The sequence below is a fragment of the Hyalella azteca genome, unplaced genomic scaffold (genome assembly GCF_000764305.2).
Source record: "Hyalella azteca isolate HAZT.00-mixed unplaced genomic scaffold, Hazt_2.0.2 contig7253, whole genome shotgun sequence".
Lineage (NCBI taxonomy): Eukaryota > Metazoa > Arthropoda > Malacostraca > Amphipoda > Hyalellidae > Hyalella > Hyalella azteca.
Genome location: NW_025937381.1, coordinates 549,958 through 566,107, shown reverse-complemented (window position 1 = coordinate 566,107; position 16,150 = coordinate 549,958). Strand labels below are relative to the sequence as shown.

The 16,150-nt window shown below is 36.0% G+C and overlaps 3 protein-coding genes across 3 annotated transcripts; 1 reads left to right on the top strand and 2 right to left on the bottom strand.

Moving 5' to 3' along the window:
• Positions 1–100: 100 nt before the first annotated feature.
• Positions 101–2,978, top strand: LOC108664296. Its single transcript, XM_018150862.2, has 3 exons — positions 101–187; positions 524–601; positions 2,587–2,978. Exons 1-3 carry the CDS (start codon positions 161–163, stop codon positions 2,950–2,952), a joined length of 471 nt encoding a protein of 156 aa, XP_018006351.1. The 5' UTR covers positions 101–160; the 3' UTR covers positions 2,953–2,978.
• Positions 2,979–3,576: 598 nt separating this feature from the next.
• Positions 3,577–6,137, bottom strand: LOC108664294 (protein PELPK1). The gene is made up of 3 exons (XM_018150861.1): positions 6,079–6,137; positions 4,468–4,530; positions 3,577–4,220 (listed from the first exon to the last, which is right to left on the bottom strand). The coding sequence occupies exons 1-3, from the start codon at positions 6,088–6,090 to the stop codon at positions 3,771–3,773; spliced, it is 525 nt and encodes a 174-aa protein (XP_018006350.1). The 5' UTR covers positions 6,091–6,137; the 3' UTR covers positions 3,577–3,770.
• A 5,365-nt stretch (positions 6,138–11,502) lies between these two features.
• On the bottom strand, positions 11,503–13,261 carry LOC108664301 (periaxin-like). The gene is made up of 3 exons (XM_018150870.2): positions 13,181–13,261; positions 12,728–12,814; positions 11,503–12,367 (listed from the first exon to the last, which is right to left on the bottom strand). The coding sequence occupies exons 1-3, from the start codon at positions 13,190–13,192 to the stop codon at positions 11,906–11,908; spliced, it is 561 nt and encodes a 186-aa protein (XP_018006359.1). The 5' UTR covers positions 13,193–13,261; the 3' UTR covers positions 11,503–11,905.
• Between the last annotated feature and the right edge of the window lie 2,889 nt (positions 13,262–16,150).

The following is a 16,150-nucleotide window of genomic DNA, read 5'->3' as shown; positions in this document are numbered from 1 at the left end:
TATCTTCCAAAAGGACCAAAATGCAGATTTGCGGACCAGTTCGGTATAGGGCGGCCGCTGCAGGAGTCCTGGTCATCGGTTCGACTGGGCGGACCGCCGAGTGTTGTTTCGATATAAAAGACGGCTGAGGATCCTAACCTTCAGTTATTTGTGTCCTTCGATGAGTCCTGCAGCTATGAATGCTCTGGTGAGGATACCAATAGTCTCATTTCTGGAGTACTTTTAGAGGAAATTGGAGTTGAAAATAATTTTACCTAATATTTTTCTATTGATTAAAGTAATACATATCCGAATTCCAGTCGGAAATTTGATAAATATTATGAGTTTTCTTGTTTTATCAGGACTGTCTTGCCGTAAGTGGCAAGGAAAATAGTATTTAGAAGAATATCCTCTGCTACAGTCTCGTTTGAACTTATCTATATTTCTCGTTAGGACCACTGTATTGGTATTTTTGATCACTAATCATCTCTCCTAACAATTTAATCAGTTGTGATGTTTTCGTTTTATTTGTTTGATCATACAGGTTATCTTCGCGTGTCTCGTGGCGGGCGCCAGTGCGCGACCTGGGCAGCTCTCATCCTTCCCCTCTAACTTCGACACGGTGAGTGTGAGACGAAAAACCAACTTTGGTAACGACGTTTTCGCGTCAATTGGGTCCATGCGTGAACACCGATAGCAATTAATTCATACCGTTCATACCAAAACTACTCATTAATTCACGAGTAATTTTGCCGAGCACAATTAAAAAAACAGACAAATTGCAATGAAAAAAACTGAAACTCTATGTGACACCATGCAAGATCTAATTTGTCTGGGGTTAATCACAATTGAATATAATCATGATTTTAACTTACTTCATGTTCCAAAAATTGAAGCTTTTCTTGGTTAACGATGATATTGACTCAGTGTTCGTTGGTTCGAGAAAATAGGAATGGTCACAGACTGCAATATCGTAGCCCAGCACGGTACTTATAAACCATTTCCCGAAAAGCCACCCAGAATTTTCTGTAAACATTGTAGTTCTGTTCAAAATGATGTGTGCTCGGCCTACACTTTTGGATATTGGTGGTGGTTAACGATAAAAAATTTGTAAACCCAATTTGAAATTCGATGTGCTTTCCAATATTCGCTTAGTAATAGTAATGAATCATATAATTATTATTTAGCACTGAATTGAAATAGTCAAGAAAGAAACTTGACACAAATTCAGCACCTGGTGACAGCCCTGAACCTTGTTCAAAAAATATTCTTATCATACTCGCAACTTCAAACTGACAGCACAGAAAGTACAAGGTTCATTCCTTAAAAAAAGTTGCTACCGAAGCAGATTAATGCCACTTGAAATGTTAGGGAAATGTCAGAAGTCTTCGTCCACTCGGATAAGACCTGGCTCATATTGTAAACAAATTTAAGCTCAGATCAGTCAAACCTAATTATTAACAACAAACTTGCTTTTTCGCTAACGTAGTGTTAATTTCTTCTAATTTAAACTTTGTAAATATTTACAAATACATAATAGGAATAACATATAAGGTTCTGTATATCGGTAACTTATCTCTGAAGTGCCGCTACTGATAGCAATGTAAATTGAATTGAGTCTTTTTGCCTGATGGATAAAACGAAAATTAATTTAGCAAAAATTTTTTGAACTGGAAGACAAACTAATGCATATTGATCAGTCATTGTTAGCCTGCAGGTATTGTTGGGTCATTCAAATTTAATTTTCATATAACGTGGCTGGACGGACTACAAATGAAAAGTATTATTCTTCGTACTTATTTGGAAATGCTCCATGCAATTCTAACTTGTGAAACTGCCTGAATCTGAAACGAAAGGTATAAATTTTTTCCTTGCAGAATTTGAAGGACAAGACGTTAGAGAAACTCCTCTTTGGGAACGTGACCGCATGTTCAGCCTTGAGAGTTCTCTAAAAATATTAATAACTCATTTAAGTTACCCTGTGAAAAAGATATACGTATTTGTATGAAGCTATGAGTTGTACTTAATCGGAAATAGATAAGTGTTTGAATTTTTTATCCATTCTTATTTTCTAATTAATTGTTGTGTTGTATCCGATTACGAAAAACGTGTTTTTTGCGATTTCACGAGGAGAAAATTTTTAATTTAAATTTTTTCTTTTTTCATATCATATCATATCATATCATATCATATCATATCATAACATATTATAACATAGTAATGTCGGCGCTAAAGCATAGGCTTGGTGTGACCTGTCGACTATTCTTGTACTATTCGCTACTTGTTCACAGTTAATCTAAAAACAGGTCCTTCGACCGGATGTTCTCAAAACTGAGGTTAGTTTGAAATAATATAGGCTTCCACCAGGTTCGATATGGTACTAGGCGTTTCACGTCTGAACATATATTTTTCCATAGCTTTATCTGCGGCTATGGAGTTGGCTGCGGCATTGAAATCCGAAGATAAAATCGGAAATCCCGTCATTAAGTTCGATTCAGTTTCATGATGGTAAAATGTTGGCCATGATGGTAAAAATGTTTCCATGCGTCGTTAATAAGCAATTCTTCTTGAAATTCTTAAAAAACTTACCTGTTTGTCTGCTAACAGAGCGCCCTGCAGAATACGTTCAGCAACCTGCCGAGCGCAGCCGCGGGCTTCGAGACCGGCGGTGCGATAGGCGGCCTTGCAGGCGTCGGTGACCGCATCGCGACCATCATCCTGGACAGCACCCCAGCCGACCAGAAGGAGTCCGTGACCAACATCATCAAGCTCTCGGATGGTTTCCTCGACGGAGTGGGTAGCTGGTTCAAGTCGCTTCCTCCTTCTGCTTTCGAAGTGCCAAAGGTGGATGTCCCTCAATACGTCGCCCCAAAGTTCGAAGTTCCAGAAAATTTCAAGTTTTCTGACATCAAGATTCCTGAGTTTAACTTCGTTGTACCCCAAGCCCCCCAAGCCCAAGCTCCAAGATACTAATAAAGCATAACTTTTATAACCTGCAAGTATGAGTTTTATTTCTCCAAAATGTGTCCACGCAATTATGAAATAACTACTCATGAGGTATTATGAGCAAAATCATCTCCCACGTATTTTTTAAACATTTCAGATTAATGTTTTGATGATGAATGTTTTAGATTAATGTTTTGTTAATTAATTAATACTCTAAAAAGTTGCTCGGCATTCAGCAGAACTTTGCGGAATTTAATTATAAATCCATTCAATATTCCATTCATCATACTTCGTCAATGTGTATTGCAAAAATTCAGTAAGCGAAATTTCCGTACTTTGAGTTTCCTTGTTTGCCAGAAAAACACTCATCGACCTCGTTTCCGAAAACCGTCAGATCTTTGGTTTCTTAATTTTTAAATTCTTTCCAACGAAAATAACTTCTATAGTTATAAATATCGATTCTTTTATGACTCAAACAAATGAAATGTTATTCTAATGTGTTTTTGCTTTTCTGATAGGCTCAGGGCATTCGATTTCAATCTAAGTGCTAGTAAGGGCTGCTAAAAAATTTTTGACAAGTGTTTATTTTAGTAATTTTTGGCGGTACTAGTCTAACAAATTAAAAGGAGATAGGACATATTAAACACAGACTGGAGTGGCATGATAGTATTTACTGTTCTATTAAATAACAGGGCATGTACCCCCACTACGTGATGTCAGGAAGAAATGTTAGTCTTGTGTATACTTGTCATTACTTGCATTACAGTGCCATGGGTGCTGGCATCAAAATGTTCCTCTGTTATAAATAAATAGATGCGCTTTTAACCGTTCAGCTCTTTAATCAATTAACTGAAATCTGAAACATCGATCTCGGGTATTTGAACTTTGGGGATTTTCACGTCGGGAATCTCAGGAATTTCGATAGCCGGCACCTCAATAGCGGGAATCTCGATATTGCCATCGAATGATCCATCAAATTTAAACTCAGGAATTTCGGGAATTTTGATTTCTGGAATTTCTGGAATACTGATCTCAGGGATATTGATTTTAGGTATTTTAACGGTTGGAATATCGGGTATCTTCGCGGACTTGATGAGCTCGTTGACTGAGTAGAGGATGCTGGCGGTGAGATCTCCAGCGTTCTGCACCTGTTCACGCTGTTCTTCAGGGGCGTTCCTAGCGACGAGGTCGACGACGGCAGAGGTAATGTAGTTCACACCCGCAGCTCGGTCACGCCCCTGGATGTTCTTGGTCACGGCTGGAAGAAACTCCTGAATTGATTCAACGACGGCGCGCTAGGGGATAATGAAAATTAGATTAAAATATTTGTTCAGATGTTTGGTATTAAGCCCTCCTGCTGATATCTTATAGGCTTTCACACGTGAAAACTTTAGGCGTTCGTTTCACCTACTGCGGTAATTCCCCTGCTATTACCATTAATTCTTTGGGCATTTTTTGGATATTAGTAATAATTAAAATAATGCTCTTCTTATAATTATTGTTAGTAGAATTAATTTACGAGAAAAATTTACGGATTCTTACCGAGTCAACCTCTGGCCTTTTATCTGGCCGAGCTGCGGCCAGGGCCACGATGCACAAAAATATCTGGAATAAGAGGGAATCAAATGAAGTTATTCAGTATTGTTCAGAGCTCATAAAAGTTAGTTAATCGAATAAGAAGTACAACATTTAGCCGTTGATGTCAATTCCTTCGTCAATTTTTATTGTATTTTTGTGATGGAGTTAATTTTGAAAAACTTTTCATTGAACCTTCCGTAAATTTCTCAGTTTAACCAATCCGGCATATGGAGATGTCATCTTTCAAAGCTGGCCTCACATGACAAAAAAGTGGCCGAGATACCAACAGTTGGGAGCGAGGCCATATATATAACTACTGCAGCACAGGCTGGGGCCCCTCAGTTCTTATCTCTGCATATTTTAGCAGCCAGCTTAGCACGTACATGTCTCAGGACACGCATCTCCAAATAGGGCTCTACTGACGCGGAGTGCACATGTATTTTACTTACATAAATGTGACAGTATACCAATTAAGAGGCCTTCACTAAAAATATCGGTTAAATCTTGGCGGAGGAACTTTCTGTTAAAAATTTTAACATTGGCGAATGAGGAACATCAAAGACATGCGTTTGAAATAAAATATTATGGAAGTCCACCAGGGCAAATTAATTACGATATCATGTTAATTTGGTGATTATTTCATTAGTTAACACCGTATCAATTAACATTCAAGCAACAAAAAATAAACTGAAAATATGACAATTATCTTTCTTTCTCATGCCTATGATTCCGATCTATTTATTTGTGTTTTGTATTTTTGTTTGTTGCTCCTTATATTACACCTATAATAATAAGCATGAGTTGAGTAAAAAGTTGTATTTAAATTAAAGAACACAGCTGTTCACCGCATCCCAGCGTAAAGTTGTAGCGCAACATGCAGCAGCTCTGCCCGCCCCACGGCATAAACTCGCTCAGCTTTGTTAATGAACAAGCTTAAGGCGTTGGTATTTAGCAAAGTATGCCTCTGCCAAGCCTCGTATCGTTGTTGTCTCGTATAACTTGCTTGCTGAGCATTCTTTCATGCTAATTTACGGTGAGACGGAGGATTTGATCTTCAATTAGAATTGCCGTGTCATAGATATATAATAGTCATTCACTTGTTTTTAAATATATTGCACAAGGCAATAAATTGATCAAGGCAAATATTGCGAATGATTCTCACTTGGTCCATTTAAACTTTGCCAAGTTTCTAAACAGCAAACATCACTCTGATTTATCCTTTTTTGATGTAAATTTTATTACATGTCTGGGCAAAATAAATTATTCGGATAAGTATATAAGCCTCTTTAATTGCACTTCTAATTGTCTTGCGTATGAATTTTAAAGTAACCTACATCGATAAATAATGCTGTTTGTATTTCTTTACATACTTTACTATGTATTTTACATCTTAATTCTTAAGAAAGGTTTCGTCTACATGAATTTCTCTAGAAAATTAAACTATACTGCAGAGTCGCGTCATTTTGATTAAATTGTATCTCTGCTACAGAGATCCAATTACTATTTTATGTAAGGATTCACGAACGAAATAATAATTGATATTAATTAGCGAGGTGACTGTTGTGCTGTACTCACCAATGTACGCATGATGAACACAATGAGTTAGGATTGTTCATAGCATTCTTATATATCTTGTGCCGGGTAGAAGTCGACCTTCACCTAGCACGCCATTATAGTATGACTTTCAAGATATCATCGATAAAGAATTGTTGATTCATTTGTAGAATTTTGTAAGTATGGAGGATAAGATGCTTCAATTTCAATGGAATGCTAAAATTACATGAAGTGTTTTGTGCTGGAACTTCAAAATCAGCCGAATTGGAAAATATTTCAATTTTCCTCCTCCTTTTGTTGAAGCTCATAGCCAGTATGGAAATATATCTACGAATATCTACGATCAGAATAAAATTTTCGGTGCTAATTATGTTCAAGTAAAAAGACCTCGAACAGCTACTTTTAACATTTACAATGTCTGCAAGGCAACTACGATACTATAAAGACTTCCCAACATAAGGATAAATTATAATTTTTATTATTTTCGGAGAAGTTTGAAGGGCTTTGCTTAAACTTTTATAACGACGATTTAACTTATTGTAATTTTATGGTCATCGATCTAACATTTCTCCAAACCGATGGTTCAGCGATCTCTTCCTGAAGCACGTGCCCTAATTAAGAATTTCATTTTTTCTATTGTAAAAATAATCAAATTTCTCATCCACATGTCGGATGATAAGGGATGCGTTTTTTTCTATTTTAAATGATGACGAGAACGAACGTGACGCTATTGAATGTCAAAAAGATAAATTTCTCTGTTTTTTATATGACCGGGTTAGCGTCAAGGTGGCAACGAGACACCAGTTCTTGTTTTTCCTAGTCTCTGCAGTCGACATGGATCTATTCAACTATCCGCCTGCACGTAATACCAGAAACAAAAATGATTTTTCATTAGATCTCCCCGTGTAGCTTGCGAAGTATTTTTCAGTTATTGGTATAAATTTAAATCTTATCATCATTGAGCAGGCTTACTTTTTACAACACTTTTTATTACAACACTTCTCTTTAACTCCACTTCTTGTTGTTTGTTTGTTTGTCTGCTACAAATCTTATAATCGATATTTAACATACTTCTACCTCTCTAATCGATCTGAAATTTTGCACACTTGTGAAAAGTTGGAGACAAGGCATGAATCAAATGTCAAAATAAATGATTTTAAAAATTAAAAAAAATATTTTCTCAATATTAAAAAAATGTAAAAAATAATTTTGTCAGCTACAAATCTTATAACTGATATTTGACACACTTTTACCTGTCTAATTGATCTGAAATTTTGCACACTTGTGTGAAGTCAGAGGCAATGCATGAATCAATTAATAGAATAAATAATTTTGGAAAAAATTATATATTAAAAAAATTATATATTAAAAAAATTTAAAAATTCATTTTTTAATATATGAAAATTAAATGAGAAATTCATTGTACATCTGTAAGATTGGAGACACTGGATTTTTTGGAAGTGTTGTCTTTAAAAAGTAATTTTTTAACGTATATTATTTTCTCTTTAACTTCACTTCTTGTTGTTTGTTTGTCTGTCTGCTACAAATCTACTAATGAATATTTAACACACTTCTACCTCTCCAATTGATCTGAAATTTTGCACACTTGCGTAAAGTTGGAGACAATGCATGGATCAATTGGTAGAATATATGATTTTAAAAATTAAGAACAACTTTTATTGAAAAAATTGAAAAATAATTTTGTTTTCTACAAATCTTATAATCGATACTCAACACACTTCTAGGTGTCCAATCGTTCTAAAATTTGGCACGCTTGGCAGGCGTAAAGTCGGAGACAAAGTAAATAAATAATTTTGAAAAATTTAATTTATTTTAATTTTAAATATAAAACTTGAAAATAAATTTTTTAAATATTTGATAATAAAATTAGAAATTCATTCTACATCAATGACATCGCAGACACTGAATTTTTTAAAAATGTTGTCTTTAAAATGTAATTTTTAACGCATATTTTTATACATGCACTGCAAATTCCCGCATAAGAAGCAGATAGTGATTGATGACCTCAAATTCATAAATGACCTTCCAGCGCACGCTGCGGAGCTACAGAATCGGCCGTAACAGAACGCAAAATTCCAGAATCACTTTAGTTAGTGCTGAAATAATCATATGAAATCGCTGAGTTTCAGAAACTTCCAGTTAAAGAAGTGCTTACACCACCTGCAGCCTAAATCATTTCAATCATTGCTAAGGTGCTAGTATCGGGACTGCCTCGTTGCCCACGACCTTTCGATGAGAGCTTGAGAGTGAGGTCAGTCGTTACGTAACTCCTGCTCGTAATTGAAAGTTCATCACCTGATATTTTTAATACCGACGATAGTACTTGGTATAATAATATCCAATGAGGTTATCTGTGGAAGAAAAATACAGTAAATTCTGAAAATTATTCGTGAAATCAATCGTTTCACAGAATATTTTCTATCATCGAACGAATACAGTTGAACATAAAAATGATGGCGTGAGAACCTCATCTACTGTTTGGATGACTATTATTAATAACAACACAGCAGAATTAATTAGTATGATAGAAAACCCATTAATGGTGCTATATGAACCAGCCTTTCACAGCTAGAGTTTCACTTATACCCCGAGCTAGACAAAATGTACACTGTGTACGTCGATATACTCCTGCAAGCGGAGATTCTATTCAAACTTGGGTTCATTTAATATTTGATAATATTCTCGCGGATATTTGTAGCATTCCACCAAACTTGAATATTTATTAATGTATACAGCAAACTTGTATGCCAAAGTAGGTTTTAGTTTGAAATATTAAGTAATACGTTACCGATCTGGATGTAAATTAAACTACTTTATTACGGAAACATGAATTTTAAACGAAGAAAATGTTACAAAAATTGTTCGTATTTTCATTGTAACCATTTCGGAAACCGGCCAAATTAACTTTTCAACATATAATCGAAGAAGTAAAATAAACCTTCCAACCTGAATTGGACGAGTCCCGCAAATCCTCGTGTTAACTCAAATTTAGAAATTTGAGTAAACTGAAATTAGAAATTGAGTTCTCATCATGAGATGAGAACTGTATTTCTCATCATTCTGATGAAAAATAGTTCTCATCAGAAGATCAGATCAATTTTGAGTAGTTCACGTCATTCTGATGAGAAATACAGAGGTTGAAGGTAGGAAAAGCGTTCATTTGCATTTTATCATCCTTTAGCTTTGCTTCTGAAACTCTGCTTCTAAAAACTGTGAGTAGCAGGTACTGTTGATGAAATATTTGCCAAATGATAACTTGCAGTTATTGTTGGCCAATAATTATGAAACAGGTTCCTCCTCTAGGTGTATGTATTTATGATACGCATGACCGGGTGCGGTCCTAAATTTCTGATTTACGAGTCCAGTTTTGAGCCTTGCGTATCAGCGTAAGACGGAATGACATCGAGTAACTTCTACAACTGATTGGAGAGCACAGCGACGAGCAATAATCACTCTGCAAAATCTACTTGCACATCAACCTTATTCAGCTGTGCTCCTCCCTGCCCACCTCAGCACTTGTATCCAAAAGCAATTTTACAATATCAGCTTCCACCTTCGGTGCTACAGAACTCAAGACTTTGGAATCCTTGCATACTTTTGAATGGAAACACATAGCATTTACTTTTTGATGCATTAGTAATAATAATATAATAAGTAATTTAGGTAAATGTTAGTAATTAATTAGTATTAGTACTTAGCTCGTAATAGACTCGAATGCTAAGTTAATAGAAAGAACTCTACCGTTGTAATAACATTTCTCCCACTCGTGTAGAACATTTTTAATTGAACAAGTAATTAGTTAAATATTGTGAAAGATACGGTTTTATGTCTTGTCCGAGTTTTTAATCACTGCTATAGTCGTTTGTTCGATTGATTATTGAATTTTGAACTTAAGATAAGTATTGTCGTTTTCGGCCATATAGGGGAGAGTTATTTGCCAGTTTTTTGCTTTTAAAGTATGATAAAATTTACTGAGCTACAATCACAAAGCAGACCTGCTATCGGCTCATCCAAGCGAATTTTTTAGACGAAACTTATAATAAGGAATTAAACAGAATTTTATAATTGAATTTCTCCTAACAATACAATCGTAGACTTCGAATTGACGATACAAGTAAAATGTTATTACATCCATTGTAAGAATAACCGAAGAGGGCTGGTGTTCGTGACGCATAAATCGATTCAAAAATAAAACCCAATTTGTAGGCCTAAAACCGAAGCTATATCATCACTCGCAACAGTTTTTGTTAAATACCTTCTAAAAAATCTATTGACAAAAATATTGAAAAAATTCTCCCACAGTTCATGAGATGTTCACGTTTATGAGATGACTGCAAGACTGTAATCTTTTCATTCGGTTGCTAATTGAGGCGCAAAATCAATCTTATTATTTTACAACTATAAGGCTTTATCCAGCGATAAGTCATTTTATTACCACAGTCCGATAGACTTCACAAATCAGCTTCAAGAACGTTTAATATATAGGTTTCGAGTAGGTTTTTCTTGCAGTTTCTAATGTTTTTCTCATGGTTCAAGTAAAAATTAAATTATAGTTTCTAATATTTTATAAGTTATAATATTTCTATTTATAATTGGAGTTTATCATATAATAACAGTTCATTATTATATTTATAACCTTTAACACTTTTTATACCTACTTTTACCGTTTGTCCGTTAACTGCCTCTCGGTAACCTCTCTCGTAGTTGAACTTAAACTAGCAATTGAAAACCAATTTTATTATCGGTCCCAGATTCTCATGTAAGACGCTAAATTTAACTGACTTGTTTTGCACATACATACTTGAATTTTTAGCCGCGATAAACGCACAAGTGAGAAAAAAGTTCTCTTTGGGAGTACTTTTCTCTTTAAAAAAATTATGTTTTTTGCATGCAGTTCCTGTACTTATGACTTGCTCGTCATAAGAAGCTTGTAATTTTTAATATTAGAACTCGCATGAAAATTTAGCCTACTATCAGTGCCACGTAAGTCAGCTCTCGGCAGTTATATACAGCACATACCGCGCGTCAATAAAAACCAATTATACATATATAGTACGGTTCAGAATTACGATTTGTAGGGTTCGATTGCCACACAATAACTATTTTTCAATTGCGCTGGAAAGTTGTGGCACCGTTTTGTTAAAAAATTGATTGTTAAAACAATTACAGGCCTGCGACAGTGGTGCTGTGGCAAAGTTTGTGGCATTGACGGTAAATCTTTTATGCAAACAATTGACCAATCCAAATAAATGAAAAATATATATAAAAATAATATAGAAATAAAACCATTCAGTTCACGAGTAATTTTTCGTTTTTAAATCGCGACAAATTGTTCTATGCTGCCTCTAAAGACATAATGGAGCAAAATGCCAAATTTTATCAATTAAATCATTTCCCCCGAGAAGCAGGAAAGAAAGCGTGCGGTAATCGTGAATAAATTTTATTTATATCTTAAACTTTGCCAAACATTCCCAGAATTTATCACTGAAGCAAACAAAGGATGAACAACCGGAGCTTGTAATAGACTCGAATGCTAAATTAATAGAAAGAACTCTACCGTTGTAATAACATTTCTCCCACTCGTGTAAAACATTTTTAATTGGTAAAATTGCAGTTTGTGCGCATTCAGTGTCAGCATTACTAACTTTTCCCCCCAATAAAATACGCCAGGAGTTTTTTTACTTTTTTCTTTATTTGAGTTACAAACATTTTTACACTTCATGAAATGAGCAATGCTTTGTAAATAGTTTTGAATCGCGCTAGACTGACGCAAACATGTGGACAAAAACTAAATTCAAAAATATGAATTTCCGATTTTTTTAACTTCTTATGCAACTCGAATATTAAATTCAGGGATCACGATCTCAGGTGCGTTAAACTCTGGAATGTCGGGGATGTTTACTTCAGGAACATCGGGAACTTTGATTTCAGGAATCACGATTTCCTGAGGCTTACTGAAATCAGTCTTAGAGAAATCCGGGATTTCGAAGTCAGGGATTTTCACTTCAGGGATATCGGGGATGACGACTTTAGGGATCACGACCTTAGGGATGACAATCTCAGGGACATCGACTGCGGGAACGTCCTTGACAAGATCCCCAACAGCGGACAGGATCGCGTTTGTGAGATCCGCGCTTCCTTCGATCTGCTCTTTGCGTTCCTCAGGTGCGTTCTCCTTGATGATCTCCGCAACGGCGGATCCGATCTTCTGGACTGCCTGGGATCTGTCAGATCCGCGGATGCTCTCAGTGATCACGGGCAGGAACCTCAGTACGCTCTGGACTGAATCCTGTTGAAGGATGCGAAGCAAGTTACGAGTGGTTATAATGGACAGAAAATAAGGCAAGAAAAAGCACTTTTTTCACCACCTAAACCAACATTACCACCAACATTATCACATCTAAACACCGTTCAAGGGAGCATTTGTCAATATATGAAGACAAATTGAAAAACACAGTGAAAGCCTGCAAGAAACAAACAATCTTATCTACGATGTACAATAATAAGCTAAAAGCTACATGGCACAATGTACTTATTAATTACCCTAACAAAGAGTACCAATAACAAGCAAAAAAAGTACAATATTTGTTTCATGCGAAAGATTTTCAAAGTTAATTAGGATTAACGAAATTAATTAAGCGTCCCTGACCCCATCGATGTCCGGCAAGTCCTGCTGCTCCCGCGGCACCGACTCGGGCCGAGCGGCAGCGAGCACCACAAGTACACTCAAGGCAATCTGTGAGAGAAAGCGACCAAAGTTACACAAACTAATGTTTCGAATGAAATATATGCGACCTAAATCATAGAAATCAAGTTAATATCAGAAGCCAGTTATTTTGTAGAGGTGGAGCTAAAGAAAACATAAACTAAGAAACTATGACTATTAGAAATACGTCACATGTTGTGATTGTGAAGATCATTCAGCATAATGACTTTAATTAAGGTAACGTCGAAGCGAGGACTTATATCCTAATGTATAAAAGAGAGGAGATAATTTAAAATTTTCTCTAGAAAATTATTTGAAATCATCATTATATTGAGGACTACAAAGGATATTGGAAATGCCTACGCAATAGCAGAGGAACAACACCTTGAGTCTTACCAAGGAACGCATGACGACGACACTAGCAACGAATGCAGTGGGCTGGTGCAGGTCTTTATAGCTGAAAGTAACAACCTTCACCTGATGTTATTTTTTTTTGCAGAGGTGTCGCAGATGCCGGCCTGCTTGAGCCAAGGCTGCGAACAATACAATGAAACATTAAATAAATGACCGGGACAATAAGGTATTTCTTCAGTGTTTACGCTATCGGATTTGAGTCCCAGTTTAAGAGAGTACCAGTTTAAGAGAGTACCAGTTTAAGAGAGTACCAGTTTAAGAGAGTACCAGTTTAAGAGAGTACCAGTTTAAGAGAGAACCAGTTTAAGAGAGTATCAGTTTAAGAGAGTACCAGTTTAAGAGAGTACCAGTTCAAGAGACTACCAGTTTACATTAGAACAAAAGAGGCTATCATTTAGAAGATGACTAACAGGGATAATCATTTCCGCACTTTTACGATGAGAGATATCTTTTTTTCAATTATTTAGAATCAAGGAATGATGTATCTGTGAAGCAAAGGGAGAACCAAAAAAAAATGATATAGTGCGATAAAGAAATATTAAATATGCCACGGGCTAAAATTACATAATATTTTTACCTTCATTCGGAATTTTTTAGAATCTTTAGTCCCTTATAGAATTTCATTATGAGCAACATTACTAAAAATAGTTTTCATCGATTGCCTTCCACTGGTGTACTCGTATTTTAAACTGACAAGAACTGGCAAAAAATTACTGGTGGGCTTATCTGGTAACGATTTGGTTCGATTGAGCCTTGCCAAAATTTAAACCATACTTATATGATTCAATTTGAACCGCAAAATAGCGATTTAGAATCACCCGTACATGAAAATTTAAATTAAAGGCAAAATTTCGAATTATCAACCATAAAAAGACGTTTCAAAAAGCGAGTCATTCATACTCCGGAGAACGGCAAATCAAAATTATTTAGCATCAAAGTTAGAAGCGAAAATAATGCAGGAATATTTTGACGTATCTCTTACCAAGTTTAACACGTATACTCTGAAGTGGTACATTTGCGTACCACGAATTGTTTTTCTCCAGGACGTAGTGAGACATAAAAATTCATAATAGTACAAACATTGAAATAATAGTAAAGATGAAGCAATCGGAGTCAACGTGTCAAATTTTTCGGACGACCCAGGAAATTTAACTACTCATTACATTCTCTTGAAAAGAATCCAAAAATATCTAAAAAGAAAAAAAATTCAAATCAATACTTCTCTAAAATTTTGTCTATACTTTTTATTATTCACATTGACTTCTATGAAAGAACAAAATTAGATTATACTTGGTCAATAGGCTAATAGATTTATTATAATATTGAAATTTGATTAATTTCTTTCATACCCCATAGAGCTTTATGCATGGTTCTCTTTCTTTATTAAAATCAGATTAGGATATGAACCTGCGATTCGCGATATTTTAAACAAATTATAGTTATTGACATATTATCGCACATCGGTACAAGCTAGGCAGCATATCCGTCAGGTCTGGATTAGCTTACGCCATGCAAGCTTATATTCCTGGGGCCTATACTTTCAAAACTCTCTAAAGGAACGTAAGTACTTACGCTCTATTTTCTTGTCTGTGATTGGTGGATTTTGCTTGAAAGGCAGTCAATGATTGGCTGATGAACTTACGATCTCATAACTTTTTTGAAAGTATGTGCGCAAGACTGGATTAGCTTACGCCATGCAAGCTTGCATCTGCTGTATTACTGGCGCCACGGCCTTTGCGCTAGCAGAGGATCCAACGTGTGCTCCTAGGCGCAGTATTCAAGTGTGGCGAGAACAAGAGCTCTCCGTTGGTCACAAGCTTCATGTCTAGAAAAAAATTAGCGATTAAATAAATGGAAAGCCGTCGAAAGCGTGTATGTAGTAGTCCCGGCATGCGTGTAGTGCTCCCGGCGTGTATGCAATACTTACGACGTGTATGTAGTACTTACGACGTGTATGTAGTACTTACGGCGTGTATGTAGTACTTACGACGTGCATGTAGTACTCCTGGCGTGTATATAATACTTACGGTTTGTATGTAGTACTTACGACATGCATGTAGTACTCCTGGCGTGTATATAATACTTACGGTTTGTATGTAGTACTTACGGCATGCGTGTAGTACTCCTGGCGTGTATATAATACTTACGGCGTGTATGTAATACTTACGACGTGTATGTAGTACTTACGGCATGTATGCAGCAAGGAAAATGCGTGTATGTAGCACTTACGGTCAAAAGTGTACATCGGCAATATGGTAAAAGTACGAATTCAATCTCGTACCGATGCAGAAATAGTGTGCATATAAACTAAGAATTATTTATCCTAGCTGGCATTGATATAAATCTCTAAAATGTGATCTCAGGAGTAATCAGGGCTGCGCGAACAAAGACCCTGAAATAAAGACCCTACTCGTGTCATGCATGATTCCTGACAACTAATCTTCGTGCTCGCTTCCAATATAATTCGGTTGAGTTAATACTGCGAATTAGTTTGTTGTAAATGGGTTTTGTTCATTCAGTTTTGAAGATGTTAGCTCTATTGATCCAGAAACAAGACTTTCTGTTATGTGTCTCCGAGACCCTGACCTGCTATGGTCGCAGCGCCCTTTGCAGAAAGTGCGTACCTGGAAGCTTCCAGTTAGTCTACAAGTTGGCGACTATGTTATGGCTAATAATGCAGAGATAGTTTATGCTGCAAAATGGCAGCGGGGCTGTGCATCCTAAGTGTATGAATTTCTACCCGACAAAAAAATGCAATCAGTGCTTTGTTCTCCATGTTATACGCGGTAGCAGCGCATAGCTCGAAGCACAAAGTTATTAAGGAATTATTTCACATTGTGAACAATTTTTATGTTAATTTAAATTCATCTGTTTTAATTGGAGCAACTTTTTCCACGTCACGGGGAAATATCAGATTAATGTTTCTGGTTGGCGTTGATTTGAAAAGTCAGA